At 43.7% G+C, this 21,903-nt stretch overlaps 1 protein-coding gene and 2 long non-coding RNA genes across 40 annotated transcripts in view; 2 read left to right on the forward strand and 1 right to left on the reverse strand.

Annotated features, from left to right (window-relative positions):
- Positions 1 to 49: 49 nt before the first annotated feature.
- LOC127931485 (uncharacterized) lies at positions 50 to 1,808 on the forward strand. Of its 11 annotated transcripts, none has more exons than XR_008141430.1 (6): positions 50 to 189; positions 596 to 770; positions 939 to 1,032; positions 1,064 to 1,244; positions 1,457 to 1,623; positions 1,666 to 1,808. It is a non-coding gene; the product is annotated as an uncharacterized LOC127931485 (long non-coding RNA). The 11 variants fall into 11 exon arrangements; XR_008141439.1 differs by having other exon boundaries at positions 1,064 to 1,219; XR_008141434.1 differs by having other exon boundaries at positions 621 to 770.
- A 312-nt stretch (positions 1,809 to 2,120) lies between these two features.
- Positions 2,121 to 4,380, forward strand: LOC127931483 (uncharacterized). 27 transcript variants are annotated; one of them, XR_008141408.1, is made up of 7 exons: positions 2,121 to 2,284; positions 2,638 to 2,726; positions 2,816 to 2,993; positions 3,567 to 3,654; positions 3,744 to 3,878; positions 3,924 to 4,145; positions 4,236 to 4,380. It is a non-coding gene; the product is annotated as an uncharacterized LOC127931483 (long non-coding RNA). The 27 variants fall into 27 exon arrangements; XR_008141419.1 differs by having other exon boundaries at positions 2,861 to 2,993; positions 3,523 to 3,654; XR_008141423.1 differs by lacking the exons at positions 2,121 to 2,284; positions 2,638 to 2,726 and adding an exon at positions 2,390 to 2,462 and having other exon boundaries at positions 2,772 to 2,993.
- Positions 3,962 to 21,903, reverse strand: part of LOC118380268 (acetyl-coenzyme A synthetase 2-like, mitochondrial) — a 40,306-nt gene continuing 22,364 nt past the window's right edge. For both annotated transcript variants that reach the window (XM_052524344.1, XM_052524343.1), the window contains 6 exons: positions 18,276 to 18,388; positions 16,830 to 16,956; positions 13,343 to 13,470; positions 11,862 to 11,925; positions 8,229 to 8,350; positions 3,962 to 4,917 (listed from right to left, as the gene is read on the reverse strand). In XM_052524344.1, the coding sequence (XP_052380304.1) occupies positions 4,741 to 4,917; positions 8,229 to 8,350; positions 11,862 to 11,925; positions 13,343 to 13,470; positions 16,830 to 16,956; positions 18,276 to 18,388 (731 nt within the window). In that variant the 3' untranslated portion in view covers positions 3,962 to 4,740. The remainder of the gene's footprint in view (positions 4,918 to 8,228; positions 8,351 to 11,861; positions 11,926 to 13,342; positions 13,471 to 16,829; positions 16,957 to 18,275; positions 18,389 to 21,903) is intronic.

Genomic DNA, 21,903 nt, shown 5'->3' on the forward strand with positions numbered 1-21,903 from the left:
TTAAGATTTCCCTTGAAGACAACCCCAACCTAATCACAATATAACTGACCATCACTCAACAGAAGACAACCACACAACCCAACCACAATGTGCCTGCACCACTCTCCAAGTCATACTAACTAGTATTGGTAACTAACATCTCTCTAAATGCAGCTCACTGATTGTGGAATATAAAGTGAACAGGTTAAGGTGAAGCTGTGGGACTGTTGTCAAGGTGAAGCTGTGGGACTGTTTACCAGGTCAAGGTGAAGCTGTGGGACTGTTGTCAAGGTGAAGCTGTGGGACTGTTGTCAAGGTGAAGCTGTGGGACTGTTGTCAAGGTGAAGCTGTGGGACTGTTGTCAAGGTGAAGCTGTGGGACTGTTGTCAAGGTGAAGCTGTGGGACTGTTGTCAAGGTGAAGCTGTGGGACTGTTGTCAAGGTGAAGCTGTGGGACTGTTGTCAAGGTGAAGCTGTGGGACTGTTGTCAAGGTGAAGCTGTGGGACTGTTGTCAAGGTGAAGCTGTGGGACTGTTGTCAAGGTGAAGCTGTGGGACTGTTGTCAAGGTGAAGCTGTGGGACTGTTGTCAAGGTGAAGCTGTGGGACTGTTGTCAAGGTGAAGCTGTGGGACTGTTGTCAAGGTGAAGCTGTGGGACTGTTGTCAAGGTGAAGCTGTGGGACTGTTGTCAAGGTGAAGCTGTGGGACTGTTGTCAAGGTGAAGCTGTGGGACTGTTGTCAAGGTGAAGCTGTGGGACTGTTGTCAAGGTGAAGCTGTGGGACTGTTGTCAAGGTGAAGCTGTGGGACTGTTTTCAAGGTGAAGATGTGGGACTGTTTTCAAGGTGAAGATGTGGGACTGTTTACTAGGTCAAGGTGAAGCTGTGGGACTGTTTACTAGGTCAAGGTGAAGCTGTGGGACTGTTTACTAGGTCAAGGTGAAGCTGTGGGACTTTTGTCAAGGTGAAGCTGTGGGACTGTTGTCAAGGTGAAGCTGTGGGACTGTTGTCAAGGTGAAGCTGTGGGACTGTTGTCAAGGTGAAGCTGTGGGACTGTTGTCAAGGTGAAGCTGTGGGACTGTTTACTAGGTCAAGGTGAAGCTGTGGGACTGTTGTCAAGGTGAAGCTGTGGGACTGTTGTCAAGGTGAAGCTGTGGGACTGTTGTCAAGGTGAAGCTGTGGGACTGTTGTCAAGGTGAAGCTGTGGGACTGTTGTCAAGGTGAAGCTGTGGGACTGTTGTCAAGGTGAAGCTGTGGGACTGTTGTCAAGGTGAAGCTGTGGGACTGTTTACCAGGTCAAGGTGAAGCTGTGGGACTGTTTTCAAGGTGAAGCTGTGGGACTGTTGTCAAGGTGAAGCTGTGGGACTGTTTACTAGGTCAAGGTGAAGCTGTGGGACTGTTGTCAAGGTGAAGCTGTGGGACTTTTGTCAAGGTGAAGCTGTGGGACTTTTGTCAAGGTGAAGCTGTGGGACTGTTGACAAGGTGAAGCTGTGGGACTGTTGTCAAGGTGAAGCTGTGGGACTGTTGTCAAGGTGAAGCTGTGGGACTGTTGTCAAGGTGAAGCTGTGGGACTGTTGTCAAGGTGAAGCTGTGGGACTATTGTCAAGGTGGGGCTGTTGTCAAGGTGACGCTGTGGGACTGTTGTCAAGGTGAAGCTGTGGGACTATTGTCAAGGTGGGGCTGTTGTCAAGTTGAAGCTGTGAGCCTGTCTTTGTTTACTGACGTCTTAATGGGATGTATGATCATGTCGTTAATTTTTTTAATTGACATTAAAAATAAACATTTTAATGTGTATTTTTAATGAGACAGGAAGTGACCAGTAAAGAATGCTGCTTATTGTTGCTTTATTACTCAAATTATAATCTGTATAAAACAAAGTTAAGTTATATAATCTGCTTTTGCATCATGCACTAAAAACAGAAGTTTAAAACTCTTAAACATCCATACAATACTAAAAATACCTTTCTTCTCAATTCATAAACAGTAATCCAGAACAGGCACTTAAGAAATAGAGCGAGAAGAATAGCATGCAATAATCAAGACCATTTTACTAACTAATTTTTAAAAAAAAAATGTAGGTTCTCATATCAAAACAACTGTTTTTTTGGGGTCACATACACATATTTAGCAGATGTTATTGCGGGTGTAGCGAAAATGCTTGTGTTCCTAGCTCCAACAGGGCAGTAGTATCTAACTAAATGCTTGTGTTCCTAGCTCCAACAGGGCAGTAGTATCTAACTAAATGCTTGTGTTCCTAGCTGCAACAGGGCAGTAGTATCTAACTAAATGCTTGTGTTCCTAGCTCCAACAGTGCAGTAGTATCTAACTAAATGCTTGTGTTCCTAGCTCCAATAGTGCAGTAGTATCTAACTAAATGCTTGTGTTCCTAGCTCCAACAGTGCAGTAGTATCTAACTAAATGCTTGTGTTCCTAGCTCCAACAGTGTAGTAGTATCTAACTAAATGCTTGTGTTCCTAGCTCCAACAGTGTAGTAGTATCTAACTAAATGCTTGTGTTCCTAGCTCCAACAGTGCAGTAGTATCTAACTAAATGCTTGTGTTCCTAGCTCCAACAGTGCAGTAGTATCTAACTAAATGCTTGTGTTCCTAGCTCCAACAGTGCAGTAGTATCTAACTAAATGCTTGTGTTCCTAGCTCCAACAGGTGCAGTAATATCTAACTAAATGCTTGTGTTCCTAGCTCCAACAGGGCAGTAGTATCTAACTAAATGCTTGTGTTCCTAGCTCCAACAGGTGCAGTAATATCTAACTAAATGCTTGTGTTCCTAGCTCCAACAGTGCAGTAGTATCTAACTAAATGCTTGTGTTCCTAGCTCCAACAGGTGCAGTAATATCTAACTAAATGCTTGTGTTCCTAGCTCCAACAGGTGCAGTAGTATCTAACTAAATGCTTGTGTTCCTAGCTCCAACAGGGCAGTAGTATCTAACTAAATGCTTGTGTTCCTAGCTCCAACAGTGCAGTAGTATCTAACTAAATGCTTGTGTTCCTAGCTCCAACAGGTGTAGTAGTATCCAACTAAATGCTTGTGTTCCTAGCTCCAACAGTGTAGTAGTATCTAACTAAATGCTTGTGTTCCTAGCTCCAACAGTGCAGTAGTATCTAACTAAATGCTTGTGTTCCTAGCTCCAACAGTGTAGTAGTATCTAACTAAATGCTTGTGTTCCTAGCTCCAACAGTGCAGTAGTATCTAACTAAATGCTTGTGTTCCTAGCTCCAACAGTGTAGTAGTATCTAACTAAATGCTTGTGTTCCTAGCTCCAACAGTGCAGTAGTATCTAACTAAATGCTTGTGTTCCTAGCTCCAACAGTGTAGTAGTATCTAACTAAATGCTTGTGTTCCTAGCTCCAACAGTGCAGTAGTATCTAACTAAATGCTTGTGTTCCTAGCTCCAACAGTGTAGTAGTATCTAACTAAATGCTTGTGTTCCTAGCTCCAACAGTGCAGTAGTATCTAACTAAATGCTTGTGTTCCTAGCTCCAACAGTGTAGTAGTATCTAACTAAATGCTTGTGTTCCTAGCTCCAACAGTGCAGTAGTATCTAACTAAATGCTTGTGTTCCTAGCTCCAACAGGGCAGTAGTATCTAACTAAATGCTTGTGTTCCTAGCTCCAACAGTGCAGTAGTATCTAACTAAATGCTTGTGTTCCTAGCTCCAACAGGTGCAGTAATATCTAACTAAATGCTTGTGTTCCTAGCTCCAACAGTGCAGTAGTATCTAACTAAATGCTTGTGTTCCTAGCTCCAACAGGTGCAGTAGTATCTAACTAAATGCTTGTGTTCCTAGCTCCAACAGGTGCAGTAGTATCTAACTAAATGCTTGTGTTCCTAGCTCCAACAGGTGCAGTAGTATCTAACTAAATGCTTGTGTTCCTAGCTCCAACAGGTGCAGTAGCATCTAACTAAATGCTTGTGTTCCTAGCTCCAACAGGTGCAGTAGTATCTAACTAAATGCTTGTGTTCCTAGCTCCAACAGGTGCAGTAGTATCTAACTAAATGCTTGTGTTCCTAGCTCCAACAGGTGCAGTAGTATCTAACTAAATGCTTGTGTTCCTAGCTCCAACAGTGCAGTAGTATCTAACTAAATGCTTGTGTTCCTAGCTCCAACAGGGCAGTAGTATCTAACTAAATGCTTGTGTTCCTAGCTCCAACAGTGCAGTAGTATCTAACTAAATGCTTGTGTTCCTAGCTCCAACAGGTGCAGTAGTATCTAACTAAATGCTTGTGTTCCTAGCTCCAACAGGTGCAGTAGTATCTAACTAAATGCTTGTGTTCCTAGCTCCAACAGGGCAGTAGTATCTAACTAAATGCTTGTGTTCCTAGCTCCAACAGGTGCAGTAATATCTAACTAAATGCTTGTGTTCCTAGCTCCAACAGGTGTAGTAGTATCCAACAGTACACACCAATCCAAGGTTCTCCCAGCGTATTCCACGTCCCTGTGGTTTGTGGAATGGATGTGGACGCAGAGTTACCGAGGTCTATTCAACGTGGTTAAACATTCAGAATGTTGCCCATGGACCTAATCCATGCAACTGGTATGATGATTCTCTATTGGTCCTGACAGAAGCATCTGTCACAATACATTTGTATCTGAATGTTCTATAACTTAAAGGGACACGTCACCTATGTTTAACCTCATATTCATTGTCTCCGGCCCCATATCATTGAAAACTATTTTTTTTTTGTTCTGTCGTCCCCCCCCCCCAAAAGATATATAAATTGGTGGTGTCCCTTTTAATACCCTGTTGTTACTGCCGTTTGCCGTCGCCACGGAGACGTCGGTGACCCCTGATGACCTGGTGTACGGAGTCAGGGTCGTCTAGCGTGCTGAGGTCCCCCAGCTCGTCCGTGTTCCGCTCTACGACCTTCCTCAGGACACGACGCATGATTTTTCCCGAGCGAGTCTTTGGCAGACACCTCACCACCTACAGAGATAAAAAGACCCGTTTTGAAAACTTTAAAAAGTACATCTTTCCTTCCTCCCTTCATTAAAAAAAAAAAAAAAAACGTTTTGAAATGGGGAGGGTACTACTTTAAGTTTACCAGAACACAGCTTTTGGTTTTTTGCTACAGTGTGACCTACTTAACACAACCCGGCTGTTTGTGTCTGTTAATGTTATAAGCCATGTTCAGGACAGTCTAAAGTATAAAGTAGGCAAATCAAATGTGATTTGTCACATACACATGGTTAGCAGATGTTAATGGTCACATACACATGGTTAGCAGATGTTAATGTTATACCTCATGGTCACTTTATGGTGGTGAGCAGATGTTAATGTTATACATCATGGTCATAAAGGTAGGATGTTAATGTTATACCTCATGGTCACATACATGGTGAGCAGATGTTAATGTTATCACATGGTCACATACACATGGTGAGCAGATGTTAATGTTATACCTCATGGTCACATACACATGGTTAGCAGATGTTAATGTTATCATGGTCACATACACATGGTGAGTAGATGTTAATGTGGTTATACATCATGGTCACATACACATGGTGAGCAGATGTTAATGTTATACATGGTCACATACACATGGTGAGCAGATGTTAATGTTATGGTCACATACACATGGTGAGCAGATGTTAATGTTATACATCATGGTCACATACACATGGTGAGCAGATGTTAATGTTATACCTCATGGTCACATACACATGGTGAGCAGATGTTAATGTTATACATCATGGTCACATACACATGGTTAGCAGATGTTAATGTTATGGTTACACATACACATGGTGAGCAGATGTTAATGTTATGGTCACATACACATGGTGAGCAGATGTTAGCAGATGTTATGGTCACATACACATGGTGAGCAGATGTTAATGGTACATCATGGTCACATACACATGGTGAGCAGATGTTAATGTTATACATCATGGTCACATACACATGGTTAGCAGATGTTAATGTTATACCTCATGGTCACATACACATGGTTAGCAGATGTTAATGTTATACATACACATGGTGAGCACACATGGTGAGCAGATGTTAATGGTCACATACACATGGTTAGCAGATCATGGTCACATACACATGGTGAGCAGATGTTAATGTTATGGTCACATACACATGGTGAGCAGATGTTAATGTTCTACAATGGTCACATACACATGGTTTTAGGCAGATGTTAGATATCAGATAAATACATTTGATTTGATGTTATGTTATATCATGGTCACATACACATGGTGAGCAGATGTTAATGTTATACCTCATGGTCACATACACATGGTTAGATGTTAATGGTATACAGATGTTAATGTCATGGTCACATACACATGGTGAGCAGATGTTAATGTTATGGTCACATACACATGGTTAGCAGATGTTAATGGTCACATACACATGGTTAGCAGATGTTAATGATGGTTAATGGTTAGCAGATGTTAATGTTATACCACATCATGGTCACATACACATGGTGAGCAGATGTTAATGTGGGTCACATACACATGGTGAGCAGATGTTAATGTTATACCTCATGGTCACATACACATGGTCACATACACATGGTGAGCAGATGTTAATGTTATGGTCACATACAGATGTTAATGTTATGGTCACATACACATGGTGAGCAGATGTTAATGTTATGGTCACATACACATGGTGAGCAGATGTTAATGTTATACCTCATGGTCACATACACATGGTGAGCAGATGTTAATGTTATACATCATGGTCACACATACACATGGTGAGCAGATGTTAATGTTATACCTCATGGTCACATACACATGGTTAGCAGATGTTAATGGGTCACATACACATGGTGAGCAGATGTTAATGTTATCACATACACATGGTTAGCAGATGTTAATGTTATGGTCACATACACATGGTGAGCAGATGTTAATGTTATACCTCATGGTCACATACACATGGTGAGCAGATGTTAATGTTATACCTCATGGTCACATACACATGGTGAGCAGATGTTAATGTTATACATGGTCACATACACATGGTGAGCAGATGTTAATGTTATGGTCACATACACATGGTGAGCAGATGTTAATGTTATACCTGGTCACATACACATGGTTAGAGTAGATGTTAATGTTATACCTCATGGTCACATACACATGGTGAGCAGATGTTAATGTTATACCTCATGGTCACATACACATGGTGAGCAGATGTTAATGTTATGGTCACATACACATGGTGAGCAGATGTTAATGGGTCACATACACATGGTTAGCAGATGTTAATGTTACATCATGGTCACATACACATGGTGAGTAGATGTTAATGTTATACATCATGGTCACATACACATGGTGAGCAGATGTTAATGTTATACCTCATGGTCACATACACATGGTGAGCAGATGTTAATGTTATGGTCACATACACATGGTGAGCAGATGTTAATGTTATGGTCACATACACATGGTGAGCAGATGTTAATGTTATGGTCACATACACATGGTGAGCAGATGTTAATGTTATACCTCATGGTCACATACACATGGTGAGCAGATGTTAATGTTATGGTCACATACACATGGTGAGCAGATGTTAATGTTATGGTCACATACACATGGTGAGCAGATGTTAATGTTATACCTCATGGTCACATACACATGGTGAGCAGATGTTAATGTTATGGTCACATACACATGGTGAGCAGATGTTAATGTTATGGTCACATACACATGGTGAGCAGATGTTAATGTTATGGTCACATACACATGGTGAGCAGATGTTAATGCTATACCTCATGGTCACATACACATGGTTAGCAGATGTTAATGCGAGTGTAGCGAAATGCTTGTGCTTCTAGTTCCGACCATGCAGTAATATCTAATAATTTCACTACAACTCCCTAGTACACACAAATGTAAAGGAATGAATAAGAATATGTACATATAAATATATGGATGAGCGATGGCCGAACGGCATAGGCAAGATGCAGTAGATGGTGTAGAGTACATTATATACATATGAGATGAGTAATGTAGGGTATGTAAACATTATTAAAGTGGTGTTGTTTAAAGTGACTAGTTATACCTTTACTAAGTCCATTTATTTAAGTGGCCAGAGATTTGAGTCTGTATGTTGGCAACAGCCTCTCTATGTTAGTGATGGCTGTTTAACAGTCTGATGGCCTTAAAATAGAAGCTGCTTTTCAGTCTCTCTGAGGGAAGGTTCAGAGAGTTCAAAGATTGTGTGAACGGACCCCACCAGACTACCAGTATTAGTGGGACTACCTGAATGAAGTCTGGGCAGGCGTACTTGGCGATGCTCCTGGACACCATCTCTCTGATCTGCTGAGCTAGAACATCGTCCTGAACCATCACTGCCTTCTTCAACACCACAAACACATACACACCTGGTCAGAGAAGAGGACAGTAGATCACCTTTATGGCCGTAAAGGCTGCGTTTACACAGGCGCTCCAATTCTGATCTTTTGCCCAATTATTGGCAACAAAAAAAAAAAAAAGGTGATCTGATTGGTCAAAAGATATCTAGAATATCTGTTTGTTGTTTACTATTGTCTGGAATATGACACGCTACGTCATTTGCACAAGGTCACTTAAAAGTTATGTCAAGTTCACGTAGAGTTGTGTGGATCGAGGTGGTGAAATAAAGACGTCAACGGTATATTTGTTCTCGACAGGGGAGGGGAGGGGCGGATTACTTGTGATCTGATTACAAACTGCAGTCGGGTAGGGGAGGGGCGGATTACTTGTAATCTGATTACAAACTGCAGTCAGGTGGGGGAGGGGCGGATTACTTGTAATCTGATTACAAACTGCAGTCAGGTGGGGGAGGGGCGGATTACTTGTAATCTGATTACAAACTGCAGTCAGGTGGGGGAGGGGCGGATTACTTGTAATCTGATTACAAACTGCAGTCAGGTGGGGGAGGGGCGGATTACTTGTAATCTGATTACAAACTGCAGTCAGGTGGGGAGGGGCGGATTACTTGTAATCTGATTACAAACTGCAGTCAGGTGGGGGAGGGGCGGATTACTTGTAATCTGATTACAAACTGCAGTCAGGTGGTGGAGGGGCGGATTACTTGTAATCTGATTACAAACTGCAGTCAGGTGGTGGAGGGGCGGATTACTTGTAATCTGATTACAAACGGCAGTCGGGTAGGGGAGGGGCGGATTACTTTGCACAAGGTCACTTAAAGGTTATGTAATCTGATTACAAACTGCAGTCAGGTGGGGGCAGTCAGGTGGGGGAGTGGCGGATTACTTGTAATCTGATTACAAACTGCAGTCAGGTGGGGGAGGGGCGGATTACTTGTAATCTGATTACAAACTGCAGTCAGGTGGTGGAGGGGCGGATTACTTGTAATCTGATTACAAACTGCAGTCAGGTGGGGGAGGGGCGGATTACTTGTAATCTGATTACAAACTGCAGTCAGGTGGTGGAGGGGCGGATTACTTGTAATCTGATTACAAACTGCAGTCAGGTGGTGGAGGGGCGGATTACTTGTAATCTGATTACAAACTGCAGTCAGGTGGTGGAGGGCCGAATTACTTGTAATCTGATTACAAACTGCAGTCAGGTGGTTGTGGGGCGGATTACTTGTAATCTGATTACAAACTGCAGTCAGGTGGGGAGGGGCGGATTACTTGTAATCTGATTACAAACTGCAGTCAGGTGGGGGAGGGGCGGATTACTTGTAATCTGATTACAAACTGCAGTCAGGTGGTGGAGGGGCGGATTACTTGTAATCTGATTACAAACTGCAGTCAGGTGGGGGAGGGGGGTGGATTACTTGTAATCTGATTACAAACTGCAGTCAGGTGGGGGAGTCAAACTGGCGGATTACTTGTAATCTGATTACAAACTGCAGTCAGGTGGTGGAGGGGCGGATTACTTGTAATCTGATTACAAACTGCAGTCAGGTGGTGGAGGGGCGACTCACTTGTAATCTGATTACCAGCAATAATATTGTGATCAGATTACTTTGGAAAAACTAGAGGATTACTTCTCCGCACCTGTCACGTTCTGACCTTTATTTTCTGTGTTTTGTGTTTAGTTAGTATGGTCAGGGCGTGAGTTGGGTGGGCAGTCTGTTTGTTTTTCTATGTTTTGGTTATTTCGATGTTTCGGCCTAGTATGGTTCTCAATCAGAGGCAGGTGTCATTAGTTGTCTCTGATTGAGAATCATACTTAGGTGGCCTGGGTTTCACTGTGTGTTTGTGGGTGATTGTTCCTGTCTCTGTGTGTGCACCAGATAGGACTGTTTTGAGTTTCACATTTCTTGTTTTTTTTTTTTTGTTAGTTTGTTCATGTGTACCTTTACGCATTAAAAAGTACCATGGACAATTACCACGCCGCGTATTGGTCCTCTGATCCGTTACGCCTCTCTTTCGGAAGAAGAGGAGGAAATTCATTACACTTCTTGGATCCATTTTAAATTCAGAAAGGATTTTTGCTAAAAAATACATGATACCTTTCTGTTTTCTCAGTGACATTCAATTCAGCACTGACAAAAGGAGCAAGTTTAAGTTTGTTTCACCTGAGTGAGTCTGACCACCAATCAGAGACCACTATGATGACACACCAAATGATGACCACCAATCAGAGACCACTATGATGACAAACCAGATGATGACCACCAGTCAGAGACCACTATGATGACACACCAAATTATGACCACCAATCAGAGACCACTTTGATGACACACCAAATGATGACCAATCAGAGACCACTATGATGACACACCAAATGATGACCACCAATCAGAGACCACTATGATGACACACCAAATGATGACCACCAATCAGAGACCACTATGATGACACACCAGATGATGACCACCAATCAGAGACCACTATGATGACACACCAAATGATGACCACCAATCAGAGACCACTATGATGACACACCAAATGATGACCACCAATCAGAGACCACTATGATGACACACCAGATGATGACCACCAATCAGAGACCACTATGATGACACACCAGATGATGACCACCAATCAGAGACCACTATGATGGCACACCAAAATGATGACCACCAATCAGAGACCACTATGATGGCACACCAAAATGATGACCACCAATCAGAGACCACTATGATGGCACACCAAAATGATGACTACCAATCAGAGACCACTATGATGACACACCAGATGATGACCACCAATCAGAGACCACTATGATGACACACCAGATGATGACCACCAATCAGAGACCACTATGATGGCACACCAAAATGATGACCACCAATCAGAGACCACTATGATGACACACCAAATGATGACCACCAATCAGAGACCACTATGATGACACACCAGATGATGACCACCAATCAGAGACCACTATGATGACACACCAGATGATGACCACCAATCAGAGACCACTATGATGACACACCAAATGATGACCACCAATCAGAGACCACTATGATGACACACCAAATGATGACCACCAATCAGAGACCACTATGATGGCACACCAAAATGATGACCACCAATCAGAGACCACTATGATGACACACCAAATGATGACCACCAATCAGAGACCACTAATGATGACACACCAAATGATGACCACCAATCAGAGACCACTATGATGACCACCAATCAGAGACCACTATGATGACACACCCAAATGTGTTTAAAGGATCCTTTTTTGTCTTCTTCTAATGCCTCTTAAAGGGAAAGTCACCTAAAAGTAACTGAAAGTCATCAGATTACGTTACTGAGTTTGGCTAATCCATAAATTACGTTATGGATTACAATTTTGGACAGGTAACTATTGACTGAAACAGATTACATTTAGAAAGTAACCTAGGCAACCCTGGTTGTTGATACATTTCCTTGAATCATGTAACCATGGTGCACGTCAAAGTTCCACGATGTCACTCACCCTCTCCTTTGATGTCATGGGAGTAGCCAATCGCAGCAGACTCAGCCACTCCAGGACACTGGTTCTAGGAGAGAATGCCATGGAATCAGTTCCAACTGTTAATAACGTCGACAAGGACATTTATACGATAAGCGACATTTATACGGTAAGCTTATCATTTCAGCTGATTTTTGTGTAGACTCGGGTAAAGTCCTGCAATAAGAAGTTATTTTGATAGGAACATTTGGACTCATGATCGTGATCAGTGATGTCGTGGTAAAAAATAAAATTGGGTAAACACTGACCACTGTTCATGGTGATTGTTTGTATTTTATTATGGATCCGCCCAATTAAAGTAATGCTCCCTATACATTCAATGCAGCAGGGGGGGCGGCTGGGTAGCCTAGTGGTTAGAGCGTTGGACCAGAAGGTTGCAAGTTCAAATCCCCTGACCAGGCAGTTAACCCACTGTTCCCAGGCCGTCATTGAAAATAAGAATTTGTTCTTAACTGACTTGCCTAGTTAAATAAAGGTAAAATTAAAATGCGTTTTTCTGTAAAAGATGGGGTACGTGCGTTTACTCTCTGCTACACCACTGATCGTGAAGTTATTTTGAGAAGGACATTTGGTCACATCACGATCTTGTCTCAAGAGGACCACAATGGAAATAAGTCCCAGACTGTATTGTGTGTTATCCTCCATGATTTAACAATGGAAATAAGTCCCAGACTGTATAGTGTGTTATCCTCCATGATTTAACAATGGAAATAAGTCCCAGACTGTATTGTGTGTTATACTCCATGATTTAACAATGGAAATAAGTCCCAGACTGTATTGTGTGTTATCCTCCATGATTTAACAATGGAAATAAGTCCCAGACTGTATAGTGTGTTATCCTCCATGATTTAACAATGGAAATAAGTCCCAGACTGTATAGTGTGTTATCCTCCATGATTTAACAATGGAAATAAGTCCCAGACTGTATAGTGTGTTATCCTCTATGATTTAACAATGGAAATAAGTCCCAGACTGTATTGTGTGTTATCCTCCATGATTTAACAATGGAAATAAGTCCCAGACTGTATTGTGTGTTATCCTCCATGATTTAACAATGGAAATAAGTCCCAGACTGTATAGTGTGTTATCCTCCATGATTTAACAATGGAAATAAGTCCCAGACTGTATTGTGTGTTTTCCTCCATGATTTAACAATGGAAATAAGTCCCAGACTGTATTGTGTGTTTTCCTCCATGATTTAACAATGGAAATAAGTCCCAGACTGTATTGTGTGTTTTCCTCCATGATTTAACAATGGAAATAAGTCCCAGACTGTATTGTGTGTTTTCCTCCATGATTTAACAATGGAAATAAGTCCCAGACTGTATTGTGTGTTTTCCTCCATGATTATGTATGGCTTTTTCAAATGTTATGTGTGCTTGTTTTATTATTTTTAAATGGTCGAATTAACAACCTAAACCAAACATGATTATGATCGTACATACCACCACATCCTCTAGTTCCGCAGTCCCAAGCCGGTGACCGCTCACGTTGATGACGTCATCGAGACGGCCGACGATCTGGTAATGGCCTTCCTTGGAGCGGTGAGCACCGTCACCGGTGAAGAAGAAACCTAATAGTGGCGCAATTTAGGGGACAGTATTGATTATAGCAGAGCGCTAGTCTCAGCCTGAGAATGACAGTATTGATTATAGCAGAGCGCTAGTCTCAGCCTGAGAATGACAGTATTGATTATAGCAGAGCGCTAGTCTCAGCCTGAGAATGACAGTATTGATTATAGCAGAGCGCTAGTCTCAGTCTGAGAAAGACAGTATTGATTATAGCAGAGCGCTAGTCTCAGTCTGAGAAAGACAGTATTGATTATAGCAGAGTGCTAGTCTCAGCCTGAGAATGACAGTATTGATTATAGCAGAGCGCTGGTCTCAGTCTGAGAAAGACAGTATTGATTATAGCAGAGTGCTAGTCTCAGCCTGAGAATGACAGTATTGATTATAGCAGAGTGCTAGTCTCAGCCTGAGAATGACAGTATTGATTATAGCAGAGCGCTAGTCTCAGCCTGAGAATGACAGTATTGATTATAGCAGAGCGCTAGTCTCAGTCTGAGAATGACAGTATTGATTATAGCAGAGCGCTAGTCTCAGGCTGAGAATGACAGTATTGATTATAGCAGAGCGCTAGTCTCAGTCTGAGAATGACAGTATTGATTATAGCAGAGCGCTAGTCTCAGCCTGAGAATGACAGTATTGATTATAGCAGAGCGCTAGTCTCAGCCTGAGAATGACAGTATTGATTATAGCAGAGCGCTAGTCTCAGCCTGAGAATGACAGTATTGATTATAGCAGAGCGCTAGTCTCAGCCTGAGAAAGACAGTATTGATTATAGCAGAGCGCTAGTCTCAGTCTGAGAATGACAGTATTGATTATAGCAGAGCGCTAGTCTCAGCCTGAGAATGACAGTATTGATTATAGCAGAGCGCTAGTCTCAGTCTGAGAATGACAGTATTGATTATAGCAGAGCGCTAGTCTCAGCCTGAGAATGACAGTATTGATTATAGCAGAGCGCTAGTCTCAGCCTGAGAATGACAGTATTGATTATAGCAGAGCGCTAGTCTCAGCCTGAGAATGACAGTATTGATTATAGCAGAGCGCTAGTCTCAGCCTGAGAATGACAGTATTGATTATAGCAGAGCGCTAGTCTCAGCCTGAGAATGACAGTATTGATTATAGCAGAGCGCTAGTCTCAGCCTGAGAATGACAGTATTGATTATAGCAGAGCGCTAGTCTCAGCCTGAGAAAGACAGTATTGATTATAGCAGAGCGCTAGTCTCAGCCTGAGAAAGACAGTATTGATTATAGCAGAGCGCTAGTCTCAGTCTGAGAATGACAGTATTGATTATAGCAGAGCGCTAGTCTCAGCCTGAGAAAGACAGTATTGATTATAGCAGAGCGCTAGTCTCAGCCTGAGAAAGACAGTATTGATTATAGCAGAGCGCTAGTCTCAGCCTGAGAAAGACAGTATTGATTATAGCAGAGCGCTAGTCTCAGCCTGAGAAAGACAGTATTGATTATAGCAGAGCGCTAGTCTCAGCCTGAGAAAGACAGTATTGATTATAGCAGAGCGCTAGTCTCAGCCTGAGAAAGACAGTATTGATTATAGCAGAGCGCTAGTCTCAGCCTGAGAAAGACAGTATTGATTATAGCAGAGCGCTAGTCTCAGTCTGAGAATGACAGTATTGATTATAGCAGAGCGCTAGTCTCAGTCTGAGAAAGACAGTATTGATTATAGCAGAGCGCTAGTCTCAGCCTGAGAATGACAGTATTGATTATAGCAGAGCGCTAGTCTCAGTCTGAGAAAGACAGTATTGATTATAGCAGAGCGCTAGTCTCAGCCTGAGAAAGACAGTATTGATTATAGCAGAGCGCTAGTCTCAGCCTGAGAATGACAGTATTGATTATAGCAGAGCGCTAGTCTCAGCCTGAGAAAGACAGTATTGATTATAGCAGAGCGCTGGTCTCAGCCTGAGAAAGACAGTATTGATTATAGCAGAGTGCTAGTCTCAGCCTGAGAAAGACAGTATTGATTATAGCAGAGCGCTAGTCTCAGCCTGAGAAAGACAGTATTGATTATAGCAGAGCGCTAGTCTCAGTCTGAGAAAGACAGTATTGATTATAGCAGAGCGCTAGTCTCAGCCTGAGAAAGACAGTATTGATTATAGCAGAGCGCTAGTCTCAGCCTGAGAAAGACAGTATTGATTATAGCAGAGCGCTAGTCTCAGCCTGAGAAAGACAGTATTGATTATAGCAGAGCGCTAGTCTCAGCCTGAGAAAGACAGTATTGATTATAGCAGAGCGCTAGTCTCAGCCTGAGAAAGACAGTATTGATTATAGCAGAGCGCTAGTCTCAGCCTGAGAATGACAGTATTGATTATAGCAGAGCGCTAGTCTCAGCCTGAGAATGACAGTATTGATTATAGCAGAGCGCTAGTCTCAGCCTGAGAATGACAGTATTGATTATAGCAGAGCGCTAGTCTCAGCCTGAGAAAGACAGTATTGATTATAGCAGAGCGCTAGTCTCAGCCTGAGAAAGACAGTATTGATTATAGCAGAGCGCTAGTCTCAGCCTGAGAAAGACAGTATTGATTATAGCAGAGCGCTAGTCTCAGTCTGAGAATGACAGTATTGATTATAGCAGAGCGCTAGTCTCAGCCTGAGAAAGACAGTATTGATTATAGCAGAGCGCTAGTCTCAGCCTGAGAAAGACAGTATTGATTATAGCAGAGCGCTAGTCTCAGCCTGAGAATGACAGTATTGATTATAGCAGAGCGCTGGTCTCAGCCTGAGAATGACAGTATTGATTATAGCAGAGCGCTAGTCTCAGCCTGAGAAAGACAGTATTGATTATAGCAGAGCGCTAGTCTCAGCCTGAGAAAGACAGTATTGATTATAGCAGAGCGCTAGTCTCAGCCTGAGAATGACAGTATTGATTATAGCAGAGCGCTAGTCTCAGCCTGAGAAAGACAGTATTGATTATAGCAGAGCGCTAGTCTCAGCCTGAGAAAGACAGTATTGATTATAGCAGAGCGCTAGTCTCAGCCTGAGAATGACAGTATTGATTATAGCAGAGCGCTGGTCTCAGCCTGAGAAAGACAGTATTGATTATAGCAGAGCGCTAGTCTCAGCCTGAGAAAGACAGTATTGATTATAGCAGAGCGCTAGTCTCAGCCTGAGAAAGACAGTATTGATTATAGCAGAGTGCTAGTCTCAGCCTGAGAAAGACAGTATTGATTATAGCAGAGTGCTAGTCTCAGCCTGAGAATGACAGTATTGAATAGCAGAGCGCTAGTCTCAGTCTGAGAAAGACAGTATTGATTATAGCAGAGCTAGTTTTTGAAAAGTCTGGATTATAGTTGAGTTAGTCTCAGCCTGAGAATGACAGGAAATTGAGCAGATTGTTGGGTTTGTTTGTCTGTACCTGGATATGGCTGAAAATATGTCTCTGTGAATCTCTGGTGGTGGTTGTGGATTGTCCGGGCCATACCAGGCCAGGCCTGGGAGATACACAAAGCTCCAGTCGAATCATTGGAACTCAGCACTTCACCCTGGATACAATACACAAAAAAAAAAATCCAAACTCCTTACGTATTTTATTATTTTTATGACAGGATAGGAGACAGAAATGCGTAGGGGATTGAACAGGGATCCTCGTCACAGCAGGAGTCATGTGGTTCCGGAGGAGAGAGTGTTACCCGCTCGACCACACTCCGCTCCACACTCCGCTCCGCTCCACACTCCGCTACGCTCCACACTCCGCTACGCTCCACACTCCGCTACGCTCCACACTCCGCTACGCTCCACACTCCGCTACGCTCCACACTCCGCTCCACACTCCGCTCCACACTCCGCTCCACACTCCGCTCCATCCATACTCCACTCCATACTCCGCTCCGCTCCATACTCCGCTCCATACTCCACACTCCGCTCCACACACTCCGCTCCACACTCCGCTCCACTCCACACTCCGCTCCACACTCCACTCCGCTCCACTCCACACCCACTCCGCTCCACACTCCGCTCCACTCCACACCCGCTCCACGCTCCACCCACGCTCCACTCCACTCCACACTCCGCTCCGCTCCACACTCCGCTCCGCTCCACACTCCGCTACGCTCCACACTCCGCTACGCTCCACACTCCGCTACGCTCCACACTCCGCTCCGCTCCACACTCCGCTCCGCTCCACACTCCGCTCCGCTCCACACTCCGCTCCGCCCACGCTCCACTCCACCCGCTCCACACTCCGCTCCACGCTCCGCTACGCTCCACACTCCGCTCCACACTCCGCTCCGCTCCACACTCCGCTCCACACTCCGCTCCACGCTCCGCTCCACACTCCGCTCCACACTCCGCTCCGCTCCACACTCCGCTCCACACTCCGCTCCGCTCCACGCTCCGCTCCACACTCCGCTCCACGCTCCGCTCCACGCTCCGCTCCACACTCCGCTCCGCTCCACACTCCGCTCCACACTCCGCTCCACACTCCGCTCCATACTCCGCTCCATACTCCGCTCCACACACAACACAATGTCTGGTTGAATAGACAGCAGAGTGACAGTATTGTGTGTGGAAGAGGGAAGTGGGATATCAGACTGCTTCCAAACAGACCAGACAGCTGGGAAGCCCCAACAACAGATTACCAGCTGGTCAGAGAATGTTGTGGCTCTTAGTGAGGAGAGAAAGAGGGAAAGAGAAATAGAGAGCAAGAAAGAAAGAAAGAAAGAAAGAAAGAAAGAAAGAAAGAAAGAAAGAAAGAAAGAGAGAAAGAAAGAAAGAGAAAGAGAGAAAGAGAGAGAAAGAAAGAAAGAGAGAGAGCCCCCCCCCGCCCCCCTCAATGGACTAGCACGCCATCGCCAGTCACTACCTCAGTATCCAGCAGTGCCGGCTTGATCCCGTAAAACGGTCGCATGGCCATGCCCGGAACGATCTCCGCCTCTGGGTCCGACGGCCTGGGAGCGATACAGATCCCACCGGTCTCTGGAGAGACGGGAATAATACGGCGATGAGAGAGAACTGCTTTTCTAAGGAATCTAATATATGTTATGAACACTGGAAAGTGCTCTCTTCACTGATCGGGATTTGACTGAATAGGCGAATGTCTTTTCAAGGTTTTGAACAAGGCCTAAACTTTGACCACACCATATTGTTGTGGCCCCTGAAGAGATCCCCAAAACAAAATGTCACAGTATAAAGACTAGAGTAAATTCTACAATTAAGGATGGTAGGTTAATGGAAAATAATAAAGAAGGAAAATATATTAATATAATAATATATATTATAATAATAATATATAAAAAATATATAATCACATTGATGGAAGCAACAATCTATCTGCAATTGTTAAAGCTGATCTTCCCCCTAAAAAAACACAATCAATAAATAAAAAACTAGAGAAAGTAAAGAGGAGATTAAAGGCTGACGAGGAAAAAGGAGAACCAGAACAAGTTTTTGTAAACAACCAGTTTGTCAGTCTGTCAGCATAATAAGCCCGGATCCATTAGCTACAGATGTCGATGAGAGAATTACGGCCATGTTAAAAGTCAATTAAATGCAATTAGGTTTGACTCTATCCTGCGACCAGGCCATGCTAATCTACTAATCGGCTGATCTACCCTGCTAATCTGGCTGGTGTGGAGCTGGTCTGACAGAGGATTGAGTCCCAAATGGCACCATATTCCCTTTAGAGTGCACTACTATGGGTCCTGGTCTAAAGTAGTGCACTACTATGGGTCCTGATCAGATGTAGTGCACTACTATGGGCCCTGGTCTAAAGTAGTGCACTACTATGGGTCCTGATCATTTTACAGTGCACTACTATGGGTCCTGATCATTTTACAGTGCACTACTATGGGTCCTGATCATTTTACAGTGCACTACTATGGGTCCTGATCATTTTACAGTGCACTACTATGGGTCCTGATCATTTTACAGTGCACTATCTCCTTATTTGCCCCTGTAATGGACTTTTTTTGCACATAGATCAAACTGCCAGCAATTACCAATAATGCAATTTAGTGCTAATTGGAAAATCTGGACATAACAACATAATCCTCTGTTCTGAGGCAGGGTATTTGGGTCATATCTGTGTCATTAATGCTCCATGCTAAATTATGCATGTTTGATTATACATATTAAAGGAACAGCCTGGGATTGAAACAACAACAAATGGCAATACATCATTCATTTAAAAGTCTCAAAATTGATGTACCAATCCCAGATTGCCCCTTTAATATGCCCCTTGTGTGATAATTAACATTATTCCGGTGAATTTATTTTAATTACTCAATGACTGTAATTTGGTGAAATATATATGGTCAACCTGAATTTTTGTTAGATTAGCCTCAAATCAGATATGGTTTTAAAAACATGTTTTTATTGCCCAGCGCTAAACTAATTTAGTGGAAGAACATTTGTTCCAGGCCTGTTATTGTTGGCTATTTTCCACTGACTTAATGATAGTATTGGTTACAATGCAGCAAACGATATAGCTTTGTGTGAGGTATTGACTGACCCTAAAAAGAGAAAGTATGGAAAGCTAGCTAATGTACAATGTAACTGGTGGTGAGCCCTCAGAGCAGGCTAGCTAATGTACAATGTAACTGGTGGTGAGCCCTCAGAGCAGGCTAGTTAATGTACAATGTAACTGGTGGTGAGCCCTCAGAGCAGGCTAGTTAATGTACAATGTAACTGGTGGTGAGCCCTCAGAGCAGGCTAGCTAATGTACAATGTAACTGGTGGTGAGCCCTCAGAGCAGGCTAGCTAATGTACTGGTGGTGAGCCCTCAGAGCAGGCTAGCTAATGTACAATGTAACTGGTGGTGAGCCCTCAGAGCAGGCTAGCTAAGGTACTGGTGGGGAGCCCTCAGAGCAGGCTAGCTAAGGTACTGGTGGGGAGCCCTCAGAGCAGGCTAGCTAAGGTACTGGTGGGGAGCCCTCAGAGAAGGCTAGCTAATGTACTGGTGGGGAGCCCTCAGAGCAGGCTAGCTAATGTACAATGTAACTGGTGGTGAGCCCTCAGAGCAGGCTAGTTAATGTACAATGTAACTGGTGGTGAGCCCTCAGAGCAGGCTAGCTAATGTACAATGTAACTGGTGGTGAGCCCTCAGAGCAGGCTAGCTAATGTACTGGTGGGGAGCCCTCAGAGCAGGCTAGCTAATGTACAATGTAACTGGTGGTGAGCCCTCAGAGCAGGCTAGCTAAGGTACTTACTGGTGGGGAGCCCTCAGAGCAGGCTAGCTAAGGTACTGGTGGGGAGCCCTCAGAGCAGGCTAGCTAAAGTACTGGTGGGGAGCCCTCAGAGCAGGCTAGCTAATGTACTGGTGGTGAGCCCTCAGAGCAAAAAAAAAGGAAAGAAAGAGAGAACATTTGACATTTTAGTCTTTTAGCAGACACTCTTATCCGGAGCGACTTACAGTCACAAAGAACAAGGAGAGAGAGTGAAATTGTATTGCTGCAAAGTGTTTGTTTCCAAGTTCCTCTGTCTGCCTCTGCTGCTGCCGCTCTGGGGTCAGATATCTGGCAGTATTAAAATAACATCTGGTTTGATGCAGTCCAGAAGGGATTAAAAAAACAAATTTAATTTGATTGGCCGGAGAGCAGGGTGTGTAGAGTGTGTCTGTGTTTGTGGTTATGTGTGTTCGTGCGTACGTAATAGTATATTTCTTGATGAGATGATCGGACCAGTCTCTCCCCTTTAAGACTGATTGTTCTTCCTGGTGGTTAAAAAGCACTCCCTAGAAAGTTCACCAACTCAACATTTCTGATTGTGTTTATGTTGGCAGACAACCAGACCAGCGCCACACAGAGCAGTAGACCCAACTCAGACAGACCAGCTCACACTGTACAGTACACTAATCTACAACAATGGTCTGTGATACAAAGAAAAGAACCCCCCTCAACAAAAGAAGCTATAAGAAAAAAAGCCCCTTCATAAGAACTAGTACTGAGGGAACCGTTTTTCCTTAAAAAGGGAACTAAACAAGAACCGAAAAGCCCTTCAATTAGCATTGCAGAACTATGTTTACAGTGTTTGCAACACTATGTTGAGCTGTCCCTTCAGGTTGTCACATGGGCGGTTTCTCAATATGCATACTCAATATGCCCCGAGCGCATTCTCCGACCACGTTCTCTTGAGTACGTTCTCGTGAGGAACGAGAGTGAGGAGAACACATAAAACTATACATTTGAGAAACACTCCCACTACTGTATTACCTCACGCTGAGCAGCACTCCCCCTACTGTATTACCTCACACTGAGCAGCACTCCCCCTACTGTATTACCTCACACTGAGCAGCACTCCCCCACTGTATTACCTCACGCTGAGCAGCACTCCCCCTTCTGTATTACCTCACGCTGAGCAGCACTCCCACTACTGTATTACCTCACGCTGAGCAGCACTCACCCTACTGTATTACCTCACGCCGAGCAGCACTCCCCCTACTGTATTACCTCACGCCGAGCAGCACTCCCCCTACTGTATTACCTCACGCCGAG

This window comes from Oncorhynchus keta, chromosome 8 (genome assembly GCF_023373465.1).
Source record: "Oncorhynchus keta strain PuntledgeMale-10-30-2019 chromosome 8, Oket_V2, whole genome shotgun sequence".
Taxonomy (NCBI): Eukaryota; Metazoa; Chordata; class Actinopteri; order Salmoniformes; family Salmonidae; genus Oncorhynchus; species Oncorhynchus keta.